The sequence below is a fragment of the Lipophrys pholis genome, assembly GCF_963383615.2.
Source record: "Lipophrys pholis genome assembly, chromosome: 21".
Taxonomy (NCBI): domain Eukaryota; kingdom Metazoa; phylum Chordata; class Actinopteri; order Blenniiformes; family Blenniidae; genus Lipophrys; species Lipophrys pholis.
The window spans coordinates 13373643-13399152 of record NC_137649.1 but is presented as its reverse complement, the minus strand read 5'-3'; the positions used below and the strand labels follow the sequence as shown (position 1 = coordinate 13399152).

The 25510-nt window shown below is 42.0% G+C and overlaps 2 protein-coding genes across 2 annotated transcripts; one reads left to right on the top strand and one right to left on the bottom strand.

Moving 5' to 3' along the window:
• Nucleotides 1-2722: 2722 nt before the first annotated feature.
• On the bottom strand, nt 2723-9098 carry LOC308126441 (cytosolic 5'-nucleotidase 1A-like). The gene is made up of 6 exons (XM_080490842.1): nt 8833-9098; nt 8557-8724; nt 4625-4754; nt 4330-4452; nt 3953-4137; nt 2723-3248 (listed from the first exon to the last, which is right to left on the bottom strand). Exons 1-6 carry the CDS (start codon nt 8944-8946, stop codon nt 2883-2885), a joined length of 1086 nt encoding a protein of 361 aa, XP_080346968.1. The 5' UTR covers nt 8947-9098; the 3' UTR covers nt 2723-2882.
• Nucleotides 9099-19684: 10586 nt separating this feature from the next.
• LOC308126440 (synaptotagmin-14-like) lies at nt 19685-25386 on the top strand (the record flags this gene model as incomplete). The annotated part of the gene is made up of 7 exons (XM_080490841.1): nt 19685-20603; nt 20788-20928; nt 21763-22022; nt 22564-22995; nt 23111-23291; nt 23761-23817; nt 25070-25386. The coding sequence occupies 7 exons, from the start codon at nt 19685-19687 to the stop codon at nt 25384-25386; spliced, it is 2307 nt and encodes a 768-aa protein (XP_080346967.1).
• Between the last annotated feature and the right edge of the window lie 124 nt (nt 25387-25510).

The window sequence follows — 25510 nt, the reverse complement described above, 5'->3', positions numbered from 1 at the left end:
CGCCTCCTGAGGCAAGAAAGTAAACGATAAATTAAAAAACATAGCTGTATGAAGTCCAAAGAAACTTACCAAAGAGCTGCAGCTCACGTTTTTTTTTATATCACTGTTTTTAGCAGCTTTAGGCTTCATTATTCATTAATGGCATTGACTATCAGCCGGTGGGGGCCGAATTGCATTGTGGGTAATGCAGTTGAGAGGAGTTTCATTTAAACTACAAGACAGAGGATGTGTACAGTTTTGTTTTTTTACGTCAATACACTGTCACATAGTTTAGAAAATGTTTCCTCTCTAAATGTAGGTATGTCTAAGTATGTTTCTTCTCATTTTTCCCCGTCTTGTTTATTCATCTGCATAATTCACATCATCAAATCTGTGGGATTTGGGGTTTTGCATGTATTCTGTGGTTCACCAGTTTGAAAAATTTAATTGCGGCTTTCCTCCCCATAGTTATATAAATTCGAGTTTATTCCAGCAAATCCCTCATTACGATTTAAACACTCCCTTAAACCACCTTAGCTGCAAAAAAAACAAAACACAAGACATCATTATTTTTCTTTATATAACTAAAAATAATGTGAACATTTTTAATACATTTTCTTGTGATATAGTTTTTTTTTTACACCAATGAGGACAAACTTCAGATAGTGTGTTCAACTGAAATCTAACAATGAGTCGTCCAATTAAAACTGAATTATTTGTATCTTGCTGTTCTTACTGTAATTAGTATTGATGCTCTGATTTAAGTGGGAGGTCACTTATGACTAATAGACTAAATATCACAAGAGACTATGTGAGATTGAGGTGAAATTTTACATAATTTCATTGAATCATTGTATCGGCTGGTCATGTTGCTCCAATTAAAGGCAGGTATTACATTTTTAATGGTGTGTACATGTGGCGCGTGAGAGGACAATTTTCATTTTCTGTGTCCAAACACTGGCTGTCCAATTCCAATCTAGTTAACGAGGAGCGCCCCCTTGTGACATTCTCTATCATGCACATGTAAAATAACAAAGTTTTACCGATAGAGCAGATTAAATCCAATAAATTAAGAGTTTTTGTTTCCACAATTCTTTGTTGGAGATTTAAAGGCAAACAAGCAACGTGCAATGGCATTGAGAAATGTTTCTGATATTCTAACTGACCTTTGGGCTGTTAAATTCCCAGATCTGGCCTGCAGTTATTAGAATAAAAACAATCTTGTTAAAAAAAAAAGTACTATTCTGCAAAAGTACATAACGATAGTTCTAATTTCTTGAAGTTTTTGTAAGAATATAGTACATGGGGAAAAAAACAACATCTGAGACCAACAATAAAGTTTATACAATTTACAATGTCTTGATTTTTTGCAAAGAAATGTAATATAAAACTGGGATTTTCTATCTTATATGAATAAAGCAACTGACGACAGAAACCGGAGATTAAAAGGCTTGAATAATATTTAATGGGGGTGTACTGAGCAGTTGTGAGTAGGTGTAAACTGTATTTGTGTGAGAATAAAATTTCAGACTAAGACAAACCACCTTATAAAAAATGTCCCCAAAATTCTTAATTCATAAATGTGGACATTTGTAAAATGTTACTTCCACCCAAGTAAATGGAAGCTTTTCTGTACAAACTGACACTTCTGTTTGTTGGTAAATAACATGATTTAGAAGATGGATGGACAGTTTCAATCAAGCTTTAATGTGAAATAGGAATTAAACCGAAAATATATATATAGACCAGTGAAACTAAATCGGGGTGTAAATGCATAAAAGGGCACTCAAAGGATTACATTGATAAATATGCTGCAAAAACTAACGTGGTTAATTAAAAAAAAAACTGCCCACGATACGTTTTACAAACACAAGAAACTAAACTACAATCGCACAATATTTCTTTATTTATCGAATTCAATCCTTTATGCTCAGTACTGTGCCCTTCTAACTGTTGTCCAGGGATGCAGCTATTCACACATTTCTATAGAATAAAATACACTCACTGCATCTGCATACATTCACATATACAGTCAATTCTACTCTAAAAGTGTAGTTACAGTTTATTGCAAGATGAGTAGATATAGGATAAAAAATATAAACATCCTACATGGTGCAGTGTGTGCGCAACAACAGCAAGAACATCAACAAAAGACAACATCAGAGTTTCCTGGAAGCTAAACGCTAATTCTACCATCTCACAAAACTTTCTTTTTAAAATCCCACTAAATGTGAGGAAATATTGCCAAACTAGAAAGAGGTTGGAAAATTTTAATCTGGCAAAATCCAAAACAGAATAAATGAAACAATAAAAAAACAAAACATTTCCCACCTCGGTCATTATCAGCCAATAAAGTGACGGATAAATAATATAAAAATAGAGTATTAAAATGTAGAAAAGGTATGACAATCAGATATCTGGGTGGTTTGGATGCCGCCGACACGAGCACTTGATTGCCACAGTTCTTTTCTTTTCTCCATCCATCAATCTCTTTTGAGTCGCGTTTTATTCTGTTCAGGGTCGCAGGCGGGCTGGAGTTGATCCCAGCTGACTGTGGGCAAGGGCAAGGGCAAAGTACACCCTGGACAAGGTCACTCATCCATCACAAGGAAAACGTGCGTTTTCAGAAACACTCAACTATCAAAAGGTACACATAAAGTACAGTACAAACCGAAGATTTCATGTATCTCAAGTAATTCCTGCTGTGAAAACCGTCTCATAAAAATATACTGAAAAAGTCCCCTTTAAATCTTCAGAGAATGGAAAATTCTCAACAAAATCATCTACTAAGTGCTGTATTACTTTTTTTTTTTTTTTTTTTTTACCATGACTTCTATAATCAATCTTGGAGTAGATCTGTTACTATGCAAGCGACAAAGCAGAGCACGAGTAACACCTTTCAGTTATTTCTTTTTGGGAGGCTGCTCAATGGGTTTGCCCCTGTGGTACTTCTGTCCGATTCCATAGGGGACGTGTGCGGCTATGGTTCCCAGCTCCTTGGCCCCCTCGATGTGGAACATCTGGTCATCGAAGAAGATGTGCGGCTTGATCTTCTGCAGCAGTGGCCCCTTGGGAGCGCCGGCCAGGAAGAGAGCTTCGTCGATCTCCAGACCCCAGCTGCGGAGGGTCTTCAGGACACGAGCCCCGGAGCTGGCAGCACTGCGGGCAGTGACCAGGAACGTCCTGATGGGACAGTCCAGACGATGGTCCTTCTCGTAGAATTTTCTCTGCAGCTTTCCCAGGGCCTCCAAGAAGCCCTTCAGCGGACCCTAAGATGTGAATGAAAATGGAGGAGAAAGCAAATGTACCATTCAAGAGACACGTAGACACAGACATGAGATCTAGAGACATTTAACCTCAAATGAATGGAAGGAAACTGGTGTATTCAGGGAAAACACACACACACACACACACACACACACACACACACACACACACACACACACACACACACACACACACACACACACACACACACACACACACACACACACACACACACACACACACACACACACACACACACACACACACACACACACACACACACACACACACACACACACAAGGAAGGAACTCAGCAAGACTCAAACTGGGAATCTTTTTGCTGTGAGGCAGGAGCTCTAACCACAGCACACCACACACCAAAGCAAACACACTCCGATAGCAATCTGATGAATGGAGCCTGGCGACTCTGACTGTGATTGATCTCCTTTTGTAGAATGACGGCCTCTCCTTTAAACAAGTCATTGTTTTTGAATTACTGTCACAGTCTTATGGAATATTCAGCACAGATAAAAAGACACACCATGAAGAAAATTGTCTCGGTCGATTTATCATATTAAAAGAGTTGTATACTGACTGTATGTACAGAGATTAAAATGAGGCAGATTCTACTTCACCACTTGTATTTCCATCAGTACAGGAAACTAAAGCTCACATGCTCCTCTCAGTGAGATGCTGTAGATGTTACCTGAGCGAGAGGCTTGTTCTCAAACTCCTTCTCGTGCTCAAAGAAAGTGTCCAGGCCGTGTTTCTTCACAATGATCTCCGACTCGTCTGAGAAGAGGACGGCGTCGCCGTCGAACGCCACCCTCAGCTGAGTGCTGCTCAAGTCCATCTCCGACTCTCGGGTAAACATCGTAGCGGCAGCAATTCCTATTGAAAGGAAGGAGGCTCGCTTAAAAACAGAAACCGTTACCCCAATTTCCACTCACATTGTACAACAATGTATGTGACAGCTGTGCATTCAGAGTGTTATAAAGCTCTAAAACATCTGCATCTCTATCTATCTATCTATCTATCTATCTATCTATCTATCTAATTTTGGTTGTAATTGCCATCACTCACCTTCCTCTATGGCCTCTGTGACTTTGTCTGAATCTTTGGAGAGGTAAAGATTGGTCATGTAGGCCTTCAGGTACCCTATGGGGCTCTGGCCTCCAGTCATACAGAATCTCTCTATGGTCAAATCTGAAAAAACAAAAGAATCAAGTTGGAAATATACGAAGAAGAAAATCCTGCTCTCATTGATCTTGTTCATTTCTAGTAGGTAATTGCGAGTACAAGGCAGAGTGACGGCTCGCGGGCGAGCCGTCACCTCGCCCGAAACAATCAACAGTGTTTGGCTTGTGATGCGGCGTACCGTAATGATTGATGCTGTTTATGAGACGCACTCCAACTTGAGCAAGGTTGTTAGTCATTAAAACGATGTCAAACAGCTGCTCGCTGTCGGGGTAGAGCGCCCTCAATTGAGTGTTGACAGTCATCAGTGCCTTTGTAGAGACGACGAGAGAGGAAAAACCCCATGATTAACACACAGAGAAAAGATATTGCGTCACACTGCTCAAGGTGAGGTTATAACATAGCTATTACAACAACTTTACCGCACATTTCTTTCAGGGGGAAATCACTCGGGCAAGACGTAAAAGCGACACAAGAACAATGTAACGCACAAGTGGAGTTGCATTTTCTGTATAGAAAGCAACGGGAGCTTTCAATCACCGTGAAGGTCGCTAAGGAAGGCAGGTTGGACAAGTGAAAGAAAACAAAACAACAACAACAACAAAAAATACGATTGTGTGAGACAAAGAGCTTCAAGTGGAATACTGACCAAATAAACTAAGAAACGACAGCGAGAGGGAAGAAGAGGAAAAAAGGAAATAAAAGAGGGTCTGTTCTGGTTGCTGTGTGCAACAGTTGCAAGTAAGTACCTGATATTTGAGAATGACTGATGTCTGGTAGAAAAAGGAATCTCATTTACAGTCTTAAGAAGTTTATTCACACAGAATATAGGGGGTTTTATGTCATTCTTGACTAGGTGTAACAAAAATGTTAGCGTTTTTGTGCAGCAACATAATAGAATGTCAGATTAAATGTGACATGATCTCAGATGTCTGTACCAAGTACAAATATCCAGAAATCCTTGAAGGGAGTATAGCAATGGAAAAAATAAAGTTTCCTTGTAGAAAAGACAGAATGAATTATCACACATCTACATTTGCTTTATTACTGATGCAATCCAGCCTAAACTTATACAAGTTAATTTGGCAAAATGTACAAAATATACATTAATCGATAAGTTTGGAGATTATCAGTCGTGCAAAACATCCACCCATCTTAGCATCCATTAAACACCCCCTTTGACAATCACTTTCTTAGCTGAAATAATAAACCAACAAATGGCAGTGGAAGGGCGGTTACACAGCACCGACTGTAGCCCTGAGCTGTTTTTGTACATTAACTTGAACCGCTGTTTATCTACCGTATTGTATTTTACTGCCTTGCACTTTTTTTTTTATTTGTAATGTTCCACTCATCTTTTTGATTGGTACATGTTGCATTCCCATTTCACCCAGGATCGGGGAGATGAGAGCCAATCCCAGTTGACTGTGTGTGAGGCCCGGTTCCACCCTGGACAGGTGTAACCCGTCCATCGCGGCACAAACAGTGAGACTAACCACACTCACATTCACAACTACAAGAGAACGTTTACAATTAGCCCTCAAATGCGCGTCTCTGGTGTGGAAGAGGAAGCTGGAGTACTTGAGAGAAATCCCACGCACACAAGCTATAAATATACAAAACTAAGCACATAAAGGCCCCCGAGCCCAACCTGGGCTCAATCGGAGGGTTTTCTCGACTGCACTACACTTGGTGGGAAAAAGAATGTAAAAAAGAATTGGGAGTCAATGAAGATCTCCATGTACTTTATTATTGATTCAATCCAGCTATAACTACTTGGTTCATACGTCATGAACCAACAGAGTTAACAAAACAACACAGTCTGCAGGGTACCAGTCATGCAGCTCATGGTTGATCCAATGCTCGTCTCAAAGGCAACAAGATCCTTCGCCTTTTTTCTAAAAAGCTTCAACAAGATCTACGTGACGAATCTAAGACTTCAGTATCAAGACTCTGATTTCACCATAATCCGCATACAGTTAGTTTAGAAGCAATAAGTCTTTCTTTTTCAGTGGCAACACCCTGCAAACACCCTGCCGAGACTTGTAGCAGGAGCAGGGAAACACCCCTTGGCTGCCGGGGCCTACTGGACCGACACCACCTTGAATTTCCACCGTATGAACAAAGAAATATCAGATCAGACATTTACAAGTCAATTTTACATTAGTTTTTTTTTTTATCAAATATTCGAAAAATGGCCTATAATTGTGTTTACTTTCATTTCAGCTGACTTAAAAGAAACACCCACTTTGAGCAGAACTGGAGAGATCTGTCCTACAGTCAATGTGAGCCGACTGACCACAACCAGCAGTAACTATGACAACCACTACATCCCCCTGCATAGCAAACACTTTGTTTCACCAAGCGGCCAGACTGAAAAACAAGAACGTGTCTCGCCAATCTAACTTCTTTAAAATAATAAAGTTAATCACAACGCTCTTGCATCTTGTAAAAAGAGCAGAAGGATGGATGCCTTTCGAGACAAATTAAAGTGAAGATGGAATAATATTCATTATATTAAAACCCAAAGCCATCTTTTTGTTACAAAAAAATTAAATCTCATAAATGTTATGAACAAAATAAAACCCTGTAATATTACAAAGGCCAATTATTGCACCACAATAACCAGCAAAATGCCCCTGAGTCTGACATTTGGTGATATTCTACATCGAGCACTCAGAAAATGTTTCTTTCAGCAACAAAACAAAGTAAGAATGTGGGAAAACAACCAGATAATTCTGCCTCCAACAATCTTGATGAACTACAAAAATACATTATGCGTATTAGCCAAGACGTAAAAAGTAAAAACTCCTAACAAAACAAGGTGTGATCCTTCTTGCTGTAATCTCCTTCATTGCAGTGTGACGATATATTGCAAAACAGAATTGTAAAGAGCTTCGATGAACACGACACCTCAACAAACATTGACTCTGCAGAATGCAGGAAGCTTCGAGACATTTCAGCTGTAAAAGAAATTCAGGTTTTTCTTGTTGGAGAGTCACAACTTTCAAAAAGGAGTTCAACACATTAAAAGAATTAAGAGTCTTACTAACAACAGAAGACAATGTTATTTGATATCTCATTAGTATTATCTGTGATAGTAATGGAACTATTATTATCTATGTGGACATTTATTAGCAAGGGAACTTTATTTTAATGATTCAAATTTTGGTTAGGGTTGCGCCTGGCTAGTTTTTATGCTCGATGTCCTGATTGCTGCAGCTCGGATTCGCACCACGCGCAGGCCGACAAACTTTAAGTGAAGACAAAACAGCAAAACACAAAATTAAACTTGTGAGGATGAGTACTAATACGGACATTTGAACAATTCTACAATAAACGACAGAATCAAAAATAATTAAATGGAATTAAATGTAAATGGTTTTCTTCCTAATTAATTTTGTAAAAAGCAAAGGGGGTGAATGAATGAATGAATGAATGAATGAATGAATGAATGAATGAATAAATGAATACTCCTCACAGCGACACTGTTCTGGGAATACCAGCCTGGCCCTTTCTGTGTGGAGTTTGCATGTTCTCTCTTGTGCACGTGAGTTTCCTCCGGGTTCTCCGGGTTCGTCCCACGGTCCAATAACAAGACATGTGAGGTTAACTGGTGAATCTAAATTTGCACTCGGTGTGAATGTGAGTCCGTGTGTTGTCGGTCTGTGTGTGTTTTCCCTGCGATGGACTGACAGCTCCTGCTAGCTGGGATTGGCTGCAGAGCCTGGTGACTATAAACAGGATAACATTGTATAGAAGATAGACGGAAATTAAAAAATACATCTAATAAAGAGAGGGGTGGATGGATTAATAGCTGGATGGACGGAATAGTGCCTGAAGCTAAATACCAGACATGATACCAACCTGAGGTGTGGCCTAATGACTTCAACGACTCAGGCATTCCTGCATACATAACTCTTTCTGCTTAAAGCTGAATTTCCTGGTGTGAACTGTCAGTGAGGTTCTTTTGAAAGAAATGGAGTGAATGATCCAGGATTAGAGGGGTTTGGGGACACGGCCTACAAACACCCTCCAGGAACTTATAGCAGCAGTAGTGGGGTGGGTGGGTGAATGTCACTCTCGGGGGTCACCTGGGGGTCTCATGCCTACCTTGACGAAGGGGAAAGCAGCTCCTGGCTTCAGGGGCTCGTTTTCATGCTCCACCTGATAAGCCACGTACTTCTCCACTCCCTCCTCCTCGTAGATCTTCCTCTCTGCCACCATGTTGAAGAGGGTGCGCGAGGACACGGCGATGGTGACAGCAAACTGGGGTTTGGGCTGGGAGGCCATGCGAAGCACAGAATAAAGTCATGAGAACAACTAATCGCAGCGACTATGTGTGTGGGGGGGGAGTGTACACCCAAATACAATTCACAAAGTACTCACAGGTCTCGGTTTGTTAGTTTTGAGGTTTTCAAAGAAAGCTTTGGCTTCAGCCCAGTCCTTCTCCTCCCCGCTGTCTGCGGGAGCAGCCGTCCCCTCCGCTTTTATCTCGCTCATTTTGCTCAAGTTTAGTGTCTCAGAAGTCAGAAGAAGGCCACATTTAAAGTGAGAAGCTGCCGCGAGGAGGAAAACTTTGCGGAAATGTAGTAGAAGGGGAATCCAGTGGGCGTGTCCTCCGGCTGTGACGTCACTTGCACGGACATCGATTCCCTTGTACTCAAGTACTACTCAAGTTACATGCTTTAGATACTCTCAGGTACAAGGAGGAGTACTGTGATGAAAAGGTGGATACGGAATATAATCAAGTACTGCAGATGTATTGTATATACTAGATAAGCAATGTTTTTGTTATTATTGTGGGAGAATAAAGGATTATCTAATGTAATCTAATTTCTAATTGAGTACAGTTACTGGGAACAGAAGAGGAAAGAGTATTGGTAAATTCTACAGAAATGGTATTAATTTACAGGTAAAAGTTATGTTGTTACACAATGATGCTCGAAATACTCAGTGCCTGGAGATGCAGTTTGTATATAAGTTACATCACAGCCGGCTACAACACTAATAACTAACTAATCATACTTCCTTAATCCACTTGGGGAAATTCCTTTTTCAGCATTCACCCATCCTATTTCCAGGATGTAGCAGGTGGCCACATTAAGGTGCACCGGAGAGCTGATAAGGGTCAAGGGTCATGTTCAGGAACCCACAGTGGTGACCCATCTGCTGTGGGATTTGAACCTGTGAACTAGTAAATAACAAGTACTATTAATTTCACATTGCCCGAAAAATACAAGTAATTGTATTATTCTGATTCCTTTCATCTAATCCAGCAGAGTTACTAAATTATACTCATCTACAAGTTAAGGTGCTAAAAATTCTCAGAATTCTTAAAAAAATTAAATTAAATTTAGGAAATGTATTTACCCTGTTCATATCAGTTATAGCGTGGTTTTATTGTAGTTCAAGAGAATTACTCAGTGGTGCCAGAAGTACTGAAAATTTGTGCTCAAGAACAACTGCTTCAAACTGCACAACATTACAGTTACTATTATTATAAAGTAGATACGGTTTCTTTCAACAAGACCGACACTTTCAAAACTAGACATGTTTTGCATTGCATCAACTCCTGCATCAACTCCTGCTTTCATCAAATCTCACCAGGAAGTATTATTTGTACATGAATTTACATATTTTAATACCACCCAGACTTTTACAACTACACTACTACAGTATATTATTTATATTCTTTACACACCATTCCCAGCCTCTCTAAACTGAACCCATTCCTCAATATAAACCTGGATTTTTTTTTAACCACACCATTTAAACAAATGAATTTGTTGCACTTTGCAGCAACATTAAATCCACTCAACCAAGTGTTTGAGTGCTTTTAACATCCCCAACTTGTTATATGTAATCAACTCAAAACACAGATTTATTATCATTTTACACAGACTGGAGAAGTCCAATACATTTTTTAAATGGAGAGTGTTTGTTATAAACACGCTGTGTGCTGTGGGTGTTAATGAGATGATTACACAACACAACACAACACACACACACACACACACACACACACACACACACACACACACACACACACACACACACACACACACACACACACACACACACACACACACACACACACACACACACATTCTGGCACATGAATGACCTCCCTCCTCCTCCTCCTCCTCCTCCTCCTCCTCCACCCCCCCACACAAACTCCGAGTTGGTAGGGTCCGGGACACAGCATCATGGCGATAGACGGTAAGTACTCGGTGTCAGGTGTTCTGCGGAACTCGCGTGAAACTTTCCCCGGGACAAATCGAGAACGCCGTCTTGACAGAAAATAATTCGCATCCAGCGAGTCATTTCTGCCGTCCGCCTCATTTTCCCTTTAAATCACACCGCAGAGGTGGGACGACAGCAGGTGCGGCGGATGCCCGCACTGATGCAGGACGGTCGGTTGTGATCCCTCCGTGGGATGCGCGAGGAGGATGGAAGTGATGCTAAAAGTCAACGGTTCTTATGCGGTGACCGACCGAGCCGTAGCATTGATTCAGACGCACCTGAAGCCACGTACGGATTTGTCTCAATATTTTAAGTGTTTCTTTGCCCACGCTGCAATTTGACACCACATAGTAGGTACTTTGTTTCGCTACTGTTAAAGACCTAGATGATTTTGCGGATGGCGACGGTGTGATATTTACGGAGTTTGAAAACACTCCGCTGACGTCAAAGCGTTGTTATATTGGCCACACGTGCTGTTGATGTTTGCTCTATTTATGATCAGACGTGGTGCACACCGGACACACGGTGTGGACAGATGTCTTCGTTAAGGTTGACAGTGAGAGTGGCCGGGACACATCATCTCCTTTCCATCCCGTCCCGTTACCGACACGATTTGTTGTGGTGTCACGTGCACCCGAGCGTGCAGCTCCGTTTGTTGATACACCGTGACACCCGAGAGAGGCGGTGTAGCCTCACCGTGGAAATTACATTTCTCCATCCTTAATTAGGTTATCCACTCAAATTACTAGGATTTGAAATAGCTTCAATTAATATTCTTACGAGTTGGATTATGTTGTAATAGATGTATACCTCATATAAACATGAGCACCTGGGCCAAAGATACCCTGGAGGCCCTTTTGTTTACACCCCCTCTGCTGTCACACCAAGTGAAAGTTTTGAATGTCTGATTTCCTAATCCTTCCTCACATAATAACATATCCACAATATGTGAAGTCCTGTTACTGAAATACATTCCTCTGTACCCCTAATCCACCCTGCTGCTACCCCTTAATCAATGTTATAGATAAATTATAATCTGGGTGTGATTCATTTGGACCCAATGTCTATGAGTTTGTAAAGTTTTCCAATTGTTTTCAGTTTGAGCTCCCAGATCTACTAAAGTAGTGAAAACATGTGTCACATCCATTTACTATATTACCATATCAGTTAAGTGAAGTGTAAAAATATAGATTAATCAAACGCAAATATTTTCATGCAAATTTCCTCCATCCGTGCTAAAGCTGTGGAATGAGAGGGTGATGAGGATGCTGCTGCGTCCACTGTCAGATGATCCATGACCTGATTATCTACATCTTAAAATGTATAAAAGTCAGTGTGTCGACTTGGCAAATCAAACACACAATAATAGTGATAATAAAAAATGTGTTAGGTTCCCTTAAACTTTACCTAATATTAGTATTATTAATATTAGTATCTATTCTGTAAATCTGCCTTTCAGGTGCAAAGCTGCTAGAGTCAGTAATTGTACTTGATAAGTAAGTAATTACTGTCAGTGGTTGCTGCTCTTTGGCCAGTGCTTAACCGCTGATGTTTCAATTGAATGCAATTTTAATTGTATGGCGCCAAAGTGCAAACTCCACACAGTAACCGACCAAACTTTATCTTTAACATCTTTTTGTATTTCTCATGATAAACAATCCTATCGATAGCACTCAAAGAAAAGCCACTACCCTATTGCAAAATGTACCAGTATAGCTTTTCCTGTGTTTATATTGCCTTCTTCGTTGGTATGTTATTTATTAAAGTAGACTACATCAATGGCCACAGCTTGTGTTTGTATACAAAACACTATTGTTAAGGCTGTAACTTGTTGACGTATTCGATATATTTGGATACAATAGAGGGCTTACATATGAAGAGATCCTCATAGTAGTGAAATATCTGTGCTGCAGCTCCAGTATTTTCAAAAATATCATAATTCTAAGGTGCCATTGTTGTCGTATATAAAATGAGTGCTATATAAAAGCTGCCCCGACAATTTAGTGATGCTTCTCCTTCCCCCAGGTGGAAAATAGGAACAAATGAGCAATTTCTGTGTTTTGTTTATACTTTTATATGACCGCGTCATTTTCACATTAAAACGAAGTCATTGGACAAAGCAATGCCATTTTAAAACAATGTATTACCCAATACTGTGAAAAGCTTTAGATTAAAGAGGGTGTGCCTGTCTGCTGTGTGCGTCAGAGCTTCTTTTAGGCTCAAGCATCTTGGTCTACATCCAAAAAATATAATCGTTAATCTTCAGAAAGGAATATTATATACGGCAATCTTTTTTCTTTTTTTTTAATCACGCTGGGGCAAAATGTCACGTTTATATTTAAGGTGAAGTGTGAACCTGTTCTCACAAAGTTTAAGCTATCAGAGCAGTAGCAGCTTTAATGGTCCCAAATTCAGAGGGGAAGTATTCTTCTGCTACACTGTTAACTGTAGACACCCCAATCACTTGATAGTGAAGCCTGGAAAGGCCGTGTAAGGATGTGTAAGGTGTGTGAATATGCATCGGTCCCTGGGTGAGGAAGCGATACCTGTTTCAATATCCTTCACTGACCCAACGCAAGGGGAAGGTCATTGTATATATAGGAACAATCCCATTCCTCTAAAAATGTGGTCCTAAACTCAAAAAGAAAAAAACAATAAATTACTCTACATTTACGTGCATGTAACTGTAAATCATATACTTTGAATTGATCCATGTATAGAGTACATCTATAGCTGATAACAGTAATACCAAGATTCTAACTCTTCTACTTTCTCTCTTTTATGCATTGCATCATTGTTGATAACAATAGTAATAATCAGAATAATAATGTTGTTATGTAAAAGCACATATGATTCATAGGTAGTGCACTCATACTTTTATACATGCTACATGTACATATGTATGAAATACCGACCCATGCTTTCAAATACCGAACAACCGCCCCTTATCTATTTCCTGGCTTTAAGAACTCATTTTGAAATGCCTGTCCTCAGCCATGCTAATGCTACCTTTAGTTCCAATGTAATAGTCAATATGCTTGTCTTCCTCTCTGGAAAAGATGAATGTTTCTAAATTACCCATTTGAACATCTGTTTTTTTTCTTTTTTAAAGATCCATGGGTCCATTTAATCAGTTTAATGCTTGCTGACACCTCCATCTGCCAACTCATTCAAGTGTATACTTCTACAGATAATTGAATTACATCTTATGACCAGACTTCCAACTTCTTGTGTCTGTCTTTGTTGCAGGAGGGGGGAGGAACTGTGGTGTGCATGAGCTCATCTGTGCCCGACGAGGTGAGACCACATCACAGCCGACCACATTGGTGGATTTGTGTCTCTATATGCATTTAAATAATCTGCATAATCTGGTTAAAGATAGTCCCTGGGCAAGTGTGGAAGACAAATATTTAAAAGCTCTGTACTGTATTTGCGAGTTTGGCTTAAGTGCAGTATAAAGAAATATCTTCGTTATACAGACTTCACAGGGCATGTTTTAATGTGAATTATGTACACCATATCAGGTTTTAGTCCACCTCAGCAAAAGAAAACAGCTGTGTATTCATAATTTATTCAGCATGCAGGTTTTGTTTCGTACCTGAGGTCCATGTGTAGGCAATATTTCCAGATTGACTACACCTATAAGCAAGCATGTCCCCGTGCACTGGTTTAAATGCTCAAAATAAAGTCAATGAATGAGTAAATGAATGAGGATTAAGAGCCACGATGAGGGAATGTTCATCAGTCAGCGTCCCCAGAGTGCAGAACTATGTCAGGGTAATTTGTTCCTCATGTTTTCAGTTGACAAAAATGGTTAATCGAAGCACGCTTACATCTCTCTGAGGTTATTATTCACTCGCTGTTAGCACATCGAATGGTTCAGTGGCCGCATTTTCATGTTTGTTAGTCAGCACGCTAAAGTCAATACCTGGGGGGGAAAAAAAAAAAAAAAAAAAGAGCAGATTGAATCCTGAGGCTCAGTTCACAGTCCTGAGTTCAGCCTCAGTTCACACACCATAAAAAAAACAACTGAATTATTATCTCTTTTTTTCTTGTTTATTCTGCCCAGACACACAAAATGATACATACACACACTCTGGAAGGATTGCATATGCTTGTGAAAAAAAAAATCCACTTTAAACTGCACTGCTGTTGAGGAAAATATGAGACTTTACCAAGAATGATGGGTATTATATAAAAAAACTGAGTGGGCGAAGTGTTTGGAAGGCCAGCTGGCTCCACTGCTCCACTTCTCCAGTGTACATTGATGTAGGCTTCAGGTTACCTCAGGTGTGTTAAATTATTCAGCTTTCGTTGACATTTACAGAGCAGGGCCATGTATGCGGTGTCATCACAGCTCGGGGCGCCGCGCCATAAACTGTTCGGTTTCAGCAGAAGGCTGCAGAGGTCGTTCTGGCTCATTCAACGCCACCGTCTCCGTCAGCAGCGGAGAGGGTCGATACGTAAGCACGGAAAGAGCTGGACCGCAGTAAGAGTGAGGGATTTGTTACATGTCGGATTACTTTAGAGCAGCCCAACTTTTTTTTTTTTTTTTTCTTGCCTCTTCTTATATCATCTTCTATCTATAGCAGCCGGAGTGCTGGTAGTTGGGCTTTTTGGGAAACAGCTGGATTTAAAGAGGATATTAATTTAGACAAGGTAAGCCTCTGCTGCCACATCGCTCCCTCTTAGCTCGCTCTTCCTTCTCTCCGCGTTGATGAGTGTTTTAGCATTCGTCTTTTTCGGCAGCAGTCGGCCCCGGTTGCCGCCGCGGCGGTGGCGGTCTCTGCCTGTTGCCATGGTGAGACAAGTCTGTCCGTAATAAGTTCAGTCTGAAGTCAGTCAGTCTGAGGAAAGTGGGCCTCTATTTTCCTCTCTGCCCTTCTGATTTGTGCGCTCGGGGAGACTCCAGCTTTCACAGCGCCGATCAATTTAATCAGTGACCTGGTGACGGTTGCTTCGGATGTGAACACCTGCTACACACAACATGTGAGCTCTGTTTATTGGGCTTGGAAGCACTACAGGGTTAGTTCTTTGTGTAGGTTTAGGGTTGCAACCAACAGTTATTTTTAAGAATCAGGTTTCACTCTTCAGTGGGCTAAATGAATACCGCAAAATCCAAAGGACCTTTATATTGTTTGTTTGTCTTAACAATTGTTACTAATACGCTCTGACAGAACAACACAGTATGAGAAGCTAGTCGTTTTGTTGAGCTGAGGTTGCTCGGATACATTTTCTACATTAAGTCGGAGCATCACACTAGTAAAACTGAGTATGTTGTTACAACAATACCGTAATACTGTAAAGATCAGTTGTAATCATGTCATAAGAATTAATTGTATTTATTTTTCAAATATTTAAACCAGTGTTACAAATTGCTGTATAAAATAAACACATGACTACAAGAATCAAGCAGAACCACTTAAAAAAGACAAAAAAATTGTGATTATGATAAAATAAAGCCAATTAATCATGTAAAAGTATACATTTGAAACATAATTTTCTTGTAAAGAGATTTAAAAGAAGAGACTGGTCCAGCAGACTGTTCTACATATAAAATAGCCATGGTGCCAGATAATACAAAAAAAAACCTATTTTGAAATCTATCAAGGCTGTCAACAGTCACATGTTAAAAGTGAACCATGCAGTTACCTTTCATTCACACTCTAAACACCAACGTCACAGTAAGAATTTCTTCAATGTTCTGAGTGTGTTTCCCATTCAAATAAACTGGTGGTAACAGCCCTTGCGTTGAAGCTTTTTCTCTTTAATGACATCTATAATACATTCCATTCTGAAAATGAAAAATGTGGGTTTTACTTGTTTTATGATGCTTTCTTAATTGGAGACAAGCTGCAAGTTCATTGAATTAAAAATTGAACTTGTGATAGTTGCATCAAATATACAAAATACAGTTAATTTATGATATAAACAAAAAATGACCAACAAGGATTGAACATATAGGGAACTAATCAATTTGCTGTATTGTATCGTATTGTATTTTATTAGAAAACCAAGACTCTGTACTTAAGTTTTTTTTTTTTAGCAGACTCAACTATGTCTTTGTCCTCCCTTATTATCATTATAATAAAATCTCATATCTCACATCATACCTGTGTTTCAACATTCTCAATTAACACATGGAAACATGTGCCTACCCACCAGAGAATAACCATTGGAGCAAATTTTTATAATTTTACTGGCTGCTTCATTACTACTTAGTTACACAAGCCTTCTCTTTTAGTGTCTTAACCAGACTTACAAGACAAATATATATATAAATACCGGTACACTGTCTTATCGGGACTATAAGTCACACTTTTGTAGTTGTTTGGTTCGGTATGCGATTTATTGTAACAGATTTTTCAAACCTATTTTAATATAAAAAAACGAGATGAATGTGATCTGTGTGTGTGTGTGTGTGTGTGTGTGTGTGTGTGTGTGTGTGTGTGTGTGTGTGTGTGTGTGTGTGTGTGTGTGTGTGTGTGTGTGTGTGTGTGTGTGTGTGTGTGTGTGTGTGTGTGTGCGTGCTTGTGTGATCCAGACATGTTGTGTAATCATCTCATTAACACTCACCATACAGCGTGTTTATAATAAACACTCTCCATTTAAAACCATCTATTGGATTTTTCCTGTGTGTGTAAAACAATAATAAATCTGTGTTTTGAGTTTATTACATATAACAAGCTGGGGTGGAAAAAGTGTGTGTCTGTCTGTGTGTAAGTGTATGTGTATACGAGATATGGAAACAGTGTCGTCTCATTTTAGTGCAGACAAACAGATTCATTCTTTCTCTATATTTCTGTGTTGTAGTCTTCAACACGTTTTTTAAAAGATGTCCCATCAAATATCTTTTTAATAACAGTTTCTCTCTCTTGCTGGAGGTACATGTGGAGTCGTTCGAATGTGATGTCGCCAATAAAATATCAAAACTCGCCCCCAATACTTATATCTGCTATCAAACCCTCGTGGCCTCGAGGTTAACTAAAAACTCTGACAGAACCTTGCCTGCAGTGTCCTTTATTTTCCCGGCTGCCCTTTCCACAGAGGCATTTGATCTTCAAAAATGCTGTTCACGCTTCATTGTGCCCCAACTTTGCCTTTTTCTTCAGCTATTACACTGCAGTGGCTGTGTGGTAGCCTATTAAACACACTCAGATTCTTTCCTGGGCTTACTGAGTCCACATTTCAGCGAGATTCTGTCCCTTTGAGGCTCTCTTAAAAATAGCACAGCACTGCATGGATACATGAAGTATGGTTGGCCTACATACAGCGCTGTAGATTAGATCTGGTCTGCCTTTGAAGTGGAAGACACACAAGAGTGTTTAAAAGAACAATTGCTAGTAATGATGCCCTGACAAGACGGAAATTTGAATAATTTCCATCCAACATAAGATGCTTATCATCAAAGAAAATTGTTACTGGAGTCAAAGTGGGGTTGTTTACAGCTTTTCAAGTTTTTAAGAGCATTTCTAAGCTCACTGCCATCTGTGTGTGTTTTTTATTTATTTGCTCAGGGAGGTTTTTTTTATTTAAAAGAAAAACTGAAAAACCCAACTGCTCATACCTCCAACTAATGCTCACGTTTGTCTGGGTCTAATTTTTGTTTTTCTTTCTTTCTTTCTGCCTGTCTTTGCTTTCGCTCCCCTTCCCTCTTTCTTTTTTCCTTCTCTCCTCTCCTCCCCAGTCTCTCCCGAGCTTCTGGGTGTCCTGTCTTCCATTGCAGCCTTCATGGCGTTGATGGCTCTGTTTTTTCTTTACCTCAGCAACAAGCTGTCAGTGGCGAACCCTGACGATCTGTCACATCTCAGTGGCTATAAAAACAACAAACCAGGTACTCCGCACACTGTACAGATCCGTCACACCGGCTGCATTTACACGTAGAGACCAGTTGAATGTGGCACACTCAATGCTTTACTGTTCTAAAAAAATGACAGCAACTAAGATACCAGACCTGCGTAGACATAAACTGTAACATCCTGATATTGCCATCATTTTATGCAATATTCTGTGAAAAATTGGAAAAACTTACTTCATGAGAATAAAATACAAATAAGAAAAATGGATGTGAAAATATAGCGTATTTCACTTGCTCCCGTCGCAGTAATGTGATAAAACTCCCAAGGTTCTGGTGCAATAACATAGTTATAAGATTACTCCATGATCCAGATTCTGCTCAAGTAATTCCACTGATAGCTCAGTCATTTTCTCCCTTAAACAGGCTATTATTAGGATATCACTTCACAGCCTGAGCTGGCTGTCACATAGCATCAAAACCAGGTAATTAGGCAACTAATTGGCTGTAAAGGTTTGTTTTCCCTCAAAGGAGTCACTTCAAAATGCCATGAATCCCTTATTATCCTTTTACCAGAACTATGACTTAATGCCAGTCACAGAACATATCAAACACTTTGATGTGTCTTCCCCCTTGTACTCCCATCTCGTCACCACAGGAAGGATTTAGCATATGAGCTTCTATAAATTCAACTCCGAGACTGTTTATTGGAAATAAAATGACAAACTTCCAGAAAGTAGAAACACCTATATACTACTCATTATGTCGCCCTCCCCAAGACCTCTGGAATAATCTAATTACAAACGAGATTCACCAGTGTGTCACACCTTTCTACTATGAACGTCTCACTCCCTTCAGAAACACACAGTAATAATAAAGAACTGGCAGATATTGAAAAGTGATGTTATCTTAGAAAAAGGGAAAAGAACACTGACCGACAACCTAACAAAAGGGTTAATATTAATATTAATAATATTATAATCTACACATCTCAGGCTTACCGACAGCATCAGAGCTGACCCTGATATCAGACTGTGTTTTCTGCAGAAGCTTCATGACCAAAACCTGTGCATGCACAGGATACAGCTTTCATCTGTTAGTCAACCCCCCCCCCTCCACTGTCTGCCAACAATGTCCGTGTCAGAGCCTCAGATGAGCTAATCTAGCGGTCAGCGTGGCGACAGGATCCCCGGCTGAGCGATGGCCTTCTTCAAGAGCTTCCAGCAGAACCTGCCGTCTGTCAACATTAACTCCATCTTGGACTCGGTCACCAGTCGTGTGGATGACCTGGCCAACGCCGTCAGTGATGTCACCTACGCAGTCAGCGACCAGCTGACCGAGCAGGTCACCACCATCATCAACAAGGTGCAGGATGAGGAGGACATGGAGAACGCCAGCGGCCAGGAGACTGGCCCGGCTTGCGCCACACAAGAAGGCAAACCCAGCAGTAAAAGTGTGTGGCAAATGCCCAGAGACTCAGAGACCAGCGGCACAGGCGCAAAAAATAACCAAAACAGTGATACAGCAGAGGCAGAGTACACCGCGAGCCAGCTGGAGTGGGAATGGAGGGACGGATGCTGGCGAGTTAAAAAGACAGACGCCGAGCTCGTGGAGGAAGAGAAGAAGAAGAGAGACGAGAAAGAGCTGCAGGAAAAAAGAGAACAGAGGAGAAAAGAAAGGAGAGAGAAGCAGCTGGAGAAAGAAGCCCTGAGGAACAAAGAGGAATCCCAAGAGGGGAAGCAGGAGCAGGAGGAGGCCGGTGCTCTGGAGAAACCAGACAACACGAGTGGACAAGACAGTAAACCAAGCGAGGGTGGAGACCGAGCACACGCTCAGCAAGAATGTGATGAAACTCCTAATTCGCCTGAAAGCCAAAGCGTGACATTAAAACATAGAGATGTTGTCGAAGAAGAGGGTGAGATGGAGGACAGCCCTGAGAGAGAGGGAGACGACGAAGACGAGGCTGAGCTCTCTAAGTCTTCCTCCACAGCAAAAAAGAAAAAGTCAGATAAGAAGAAGAAGAAAAATGCAAAAGAGGGCGCCAAGAAATCTGAGAAAACTCCAGACAAAAAAAAGGACAAAAGCAAGAAGAGCAAGAAAAAAAAGAAGGGAAACCAAGGTTAGAGAGTGTGGTGCTTCGTTTCCACTGCTGCTCTCCGGTTCTCCTCTCAATGTTTTCAAATTCACCTTTTGGTTTTGAAGTGCCGTGTGTTGTGCCTCTTCCCTGTCGTTCAAACATCTCAGTTTTTTTCCCCAAAGATAAAGGGATGTTTGCACTAGTGTGCTAATGTGTCCTCCCACAGAGGGAACTCTATCCGACAGCGAGGAGGACCGAGACCCCGCAGAGGCCGCGGCCCAGCAAAACACAACATCTGCATGGAGCAGCAAAGGCAAGCAGTCCGCTGAGCAGGGAGGATACAGCAGCGAGGCATCCAGCGAACGGGGTGACAGAGCACGCTTATGTATTACACTACAGTTACATAAAGTCTTTTTTAAGCAGGAGCAGTTTCACAACCAATACACACAGCAGAGAATCATGCCTGAAGGCTAACAAAACAAAAAATAAATGATCACTGTTAATTGGAGGCAAGGTGAGGACAACTCGGATGCAAACTAAAGGGCTTCATGATGCATCGTTATGCATATCTACTTTTCCCTTCATCTTCTTTAGCGTTTTATACAAGTCAAGGTTGGGGAGCTCATATCAGTGGACCATGAGCAAGGGCAGGGTTCACCAGCATTTTAGAGCTATTAATAAACTCAGATGCATGTTTTAGGACTGCGATAGGAAGCCCAAGCACCCAGCAGGTTTGATTCTTCTGCTCGTCGCTCGAGAACAAACTGAGAATTTAATATAAATGACGCACAAGTTGCACATGTGTGAATTAGAAGAAGTGAAATTGACCCACCAGCTTGATAATGTTCAATAATAGAATTATAATATATTGCTTCATATTGACTTCATATTACTTGATTGTGACATAACATATCTGTTACTTTTAACCCTTATAAAGATTATATACAGAGCAAAGTGATTCAATGTATTCAATACAATCAATGATAGATGGAAACGTGTGAGAAAATTAACAGAAATTTGAGGAAATGTGGCTTTTTAAAGAAAACCCAGATGTGGTTCTGGCACAGTTTACGTTTGAACCCGATTCTGAGGTAGCCTGTATGTTGCATATCCAATGAAGATCTTTGCAGAGCACAGTAAGTCTCCAGTAACGCTCCCTCCCTATCACATTTCTCTTTCTTTGTTGCTGCCCTGAAAGCAGCCAACAGCATCCAGAGGATAAAGAAAGAGTCCTCCCTCACTGAGCTCCAGCCTCCGCCGTACCAAGACCAGGTCACAGGGGCCCGCGTGTCCTCGCGATCCCGCTCAGAGCGAGGGGTCCGGAGGGCGTCGTCACCGCAGCACTGCGACAGCCCCAACTGCTCCAGCGAGGCCAGCGTGGACCAGGACACCGAGAGCTACCTGAACAAAGGCTGCGACGAGGACATACCCAGTGACAGCACTGCTGTGGTGGGACCAGAGGTGGGATTTCTGTGTCTGCACACAGCACATGGAACACAGTGCAGTTCAGTTTTGTATTAATTCTCTGCAGCTCAGTACAGAAACGACACAGAATTATACCAGTAAAGCTGGACTGTGATTGGATAACAAGGAGCATCAGTGAGTTACAGTGACAGCTACAGTTACAGGTCAACTGAACTCAAGAAGAGAGGGTGAGTGATGAGGTGATTGTGTCTATTGAGGACGGAAACAACTCCTGGCTTAGTTTGTTTGCAATTTCATGCCTGTAAATGTAGAATTTTTGTATGTATTGTAATATCAGTTTATAAAAAAAAAACGTGGGCGCCTATTCCATTCAATTTAGTTGTTTGGTTCTTTATTTACTTTCTAAAGAATCCCACATGAGCAATGATAGGTGATAGAAAGAAAAAACGGTCCCAGGCGGCTCAGGTCAGCCAAACTTTATCAAAAGTTTTAGGCCTGATCTCAAAGGTCCAGACTGTGTTACCCCCCCCCTGAAGAATGCTTGACATAACTAAATATTCTTTCTTTCTCCATTCAGGATGGGCTCCACCTCCCCTCAGCCTACGAGCCCGAGCCCCTCGCCAAGTACGGCACCCTGGACGTCGCCTTTGAGTACGACTCCGGCGAGCAGTGGCTGGCTGTCACGGTCACCGCTGCGACCGACATCCCGGCTCTCAAGCAGACGGGCAACATCTCGTGGCAAGTCCACCTGGTGCTGCTGCCCACCAGGAAGCAGCGGGCCAAGACGGGCGTGCAGAAGGGCCCGTGTCCTGTCTTCACGGAAACGTTCAAGTTTTCCAGGGTGGAGCAGGACGCCCTGGGGGACTACGCGGTTCGCTTCCGCCTGTACAGCATCAGGCGGATGAAAAAGGAGAAGGTCCTGGGGGAGAAGGTGTTCTACCTGACGAAGCTCAACCTGCAGGGCAAGATCGCTCTGCCGGTGACGCTGGAGCCCGGCTCCGAGCTGACGGTGAGAACGCTTTGTCAAGTTCCACCGCCCTCCTGTACACAGACAAAACAACTCGGCGCAAAGTAGTCCCATGCATCTGCTGTCAAACTGTTGTCTTTGGGGTTTGTCTCACCAGGGCTGTGGCTCCGTGGTGAGCGTGTCTCGCAGTGCAGGAGCTCTGTCGTACCGCTCTACCGAGGACTCCACCATGCCGGAGATCCTCCTGGGTCTCATCTACAACTCCGCCACAGGACGCCTTTCAGCCGAGGTCATCCAGGGAAGCCACTTCAAAACCACGGCGTCCGAAAAGCCCGTCAGTGAGTAAAGAAGCCGCCACGTTAACGGCTTATGCCGCGGTTTTGCGCGAGCGTGGCGCAAAGTGCTGTGCAACGCTGTGTACACTTTGTGTTCGGCACAACTCTCCTTCCTAATGCCCTCTTCCCCATCGGGCGCTCATACATCAGGCAGCTGCTTTGGCAAAGCAGATGGGCAAAACTCCCAGCAGCACACAATCAAAACAAATTGTGCATCATTACATTTAAATGTTTCCTGGCTATGGCACCAACTTTTTAATACCAAAGCTATTAAATCCGTAATATGAAAGCAACTGCTGCTAATCAGAGTTCCCATGAAAGCTGACCTTCTGGTGTATGTCACAATCCTTAAACTGCCTCCTCTCTTTCTTCTTTCCACTGTTGTGTGTGCTGTGGTGTGTCTGTGTCTGTCTGCGTGTGTGTGTGTGTGTGTGTGTGTGTGTGTGTGTGTGTGTGTGTGTGTGTGTCACAGATGGTCTTTTTTGTTGTGTGAAACACTTCGTAGGGGGACAGCTGTATATCATGAGAGGTAAGACAGCAGCCAATTAAGCATGGCCTTGTGATGGGACAAGGACGGGAAATGTACAGTTTTGAGATAAAATTGAGAATGCGAATGTTGAGAGTCACTTCTTGCCTGGACAGGTCGCCAGTTCATCACAGGGCAAATCCACAGCTCCTTTAATCAGGACTCAAGTCATTTTGACTTTGGAAAACTTTGTTAAAAATCCAAAGCAGCACAGCGATGGACGGATTAGCAGTCTCAACTCACACCGAGTATTATCCCCAGTTCATTCGCATGTTCTCCCTGTGTGTGTGGCAGTTTTGATAGTGACTCAGGTTTCCTCCCACAGTACAAAAACATCAGGCCCAATTTACACGAAAAACTCACTGTCTTTTGGATATTTGTCTCTGCCTTCAGGAAAATCCATCCAATATGAGATGAGGGACGAAATCTGAAGCAGAGATTTTCTATTGTCACTTTTAAAAAGTTAAATTAGCAACGTGTCCTTCAGGAAACAATGAGCTGTCAGCAGCATTTGTGCCTCCCTTTTTCTCAAGAGTGCATCTATAATTAAATCTGTTTTTAGGTCCACGACTACCACCGAACAACCCAAAGAGTAGAATCACTACGGCCTGAGTGACGGGATGCTGCATCCGGCCCCAGTTAACTCCAGGTGAAGGCAGGAAACCACCTGGACAGGTCACCAGTCCATCACAGGGAAAACACAGAGAGACGAACGATTAGACACACACATTCACACCTCGGGGCAATTCGGGGTCATCAGGAAATCTTAAATGCGTGTTTCTGGACTGTGGGAAGAAATCGGGAGTACAGTGAGAACATGCAAACTGTCTTACTGATATGTGTGTGTGAAGAAGCCAGTACTGCACAGTGATGCAGTGGTTAGCCTCTCGCCTCACAGTCACAATACCCTTTTCTTTGAGTCCAGGTGGTTTTTGTGGAGTTTGCATGTTCTCCCGGGCGCATGCATAGGTTTTCTTGTCTTCAGGTTGTCTGGTTTCCTCCCACCAAAAACAAGCATTTGAGTTTAATTGGTGATTCTGAACGGCCCAGTGATGGACTGTGGGGACCTGTCCAGGTTGAACGTTGTCTTCCTCCATATTCAGTCGATTTTGGCTCCAGTTGGATGAAGTGGTATAGAAGAGAGACGGATGTTGAACCCCTACAGCATGTATTACAGAGCTTTTGTTGACTGCAGTGTCCCCCTCCCACCACTTGATGGCACTGTCTCACTGATCTCCCACACCTCCTTTCCCAGACACCTATGTGAAGCTGACCATGCTGGACTCCAAGGGGAAAGAGATGTCCAAGTGCAAGACTGCCGTGTGCCGCGGCCAGCCCAACCCCACCTACAAGGAGACGTTCGTGTTCCAGGTGGCGCTCTTCCAGCTGTCCGAGGTGTCACTGGTGGTGTCGGTGTTCTGCCGCCGGAGCAGCATGAGGCCCAGGGAGCGGCTGGGCTGGGTCTCCCTGGGCCTCAACAGCACCAGCGAGGACCAGCAGGCCCATTGGGCCGAGATGAAGGAGGCGGAGGGACAGCAGAGCTGCCACTGGCACACACTGACGGACACATAAGAGGAGGACTCACTCTGACTTTTGACAAGCACCTTCTGAGAGGTGTGTGTGTGTGTGTGTGTGTGTGTGTGTGTGTGTGTGTGTGTGTGTGTGTGTGTGTGTGCGTGTGTGTGCGTGTGTGTGC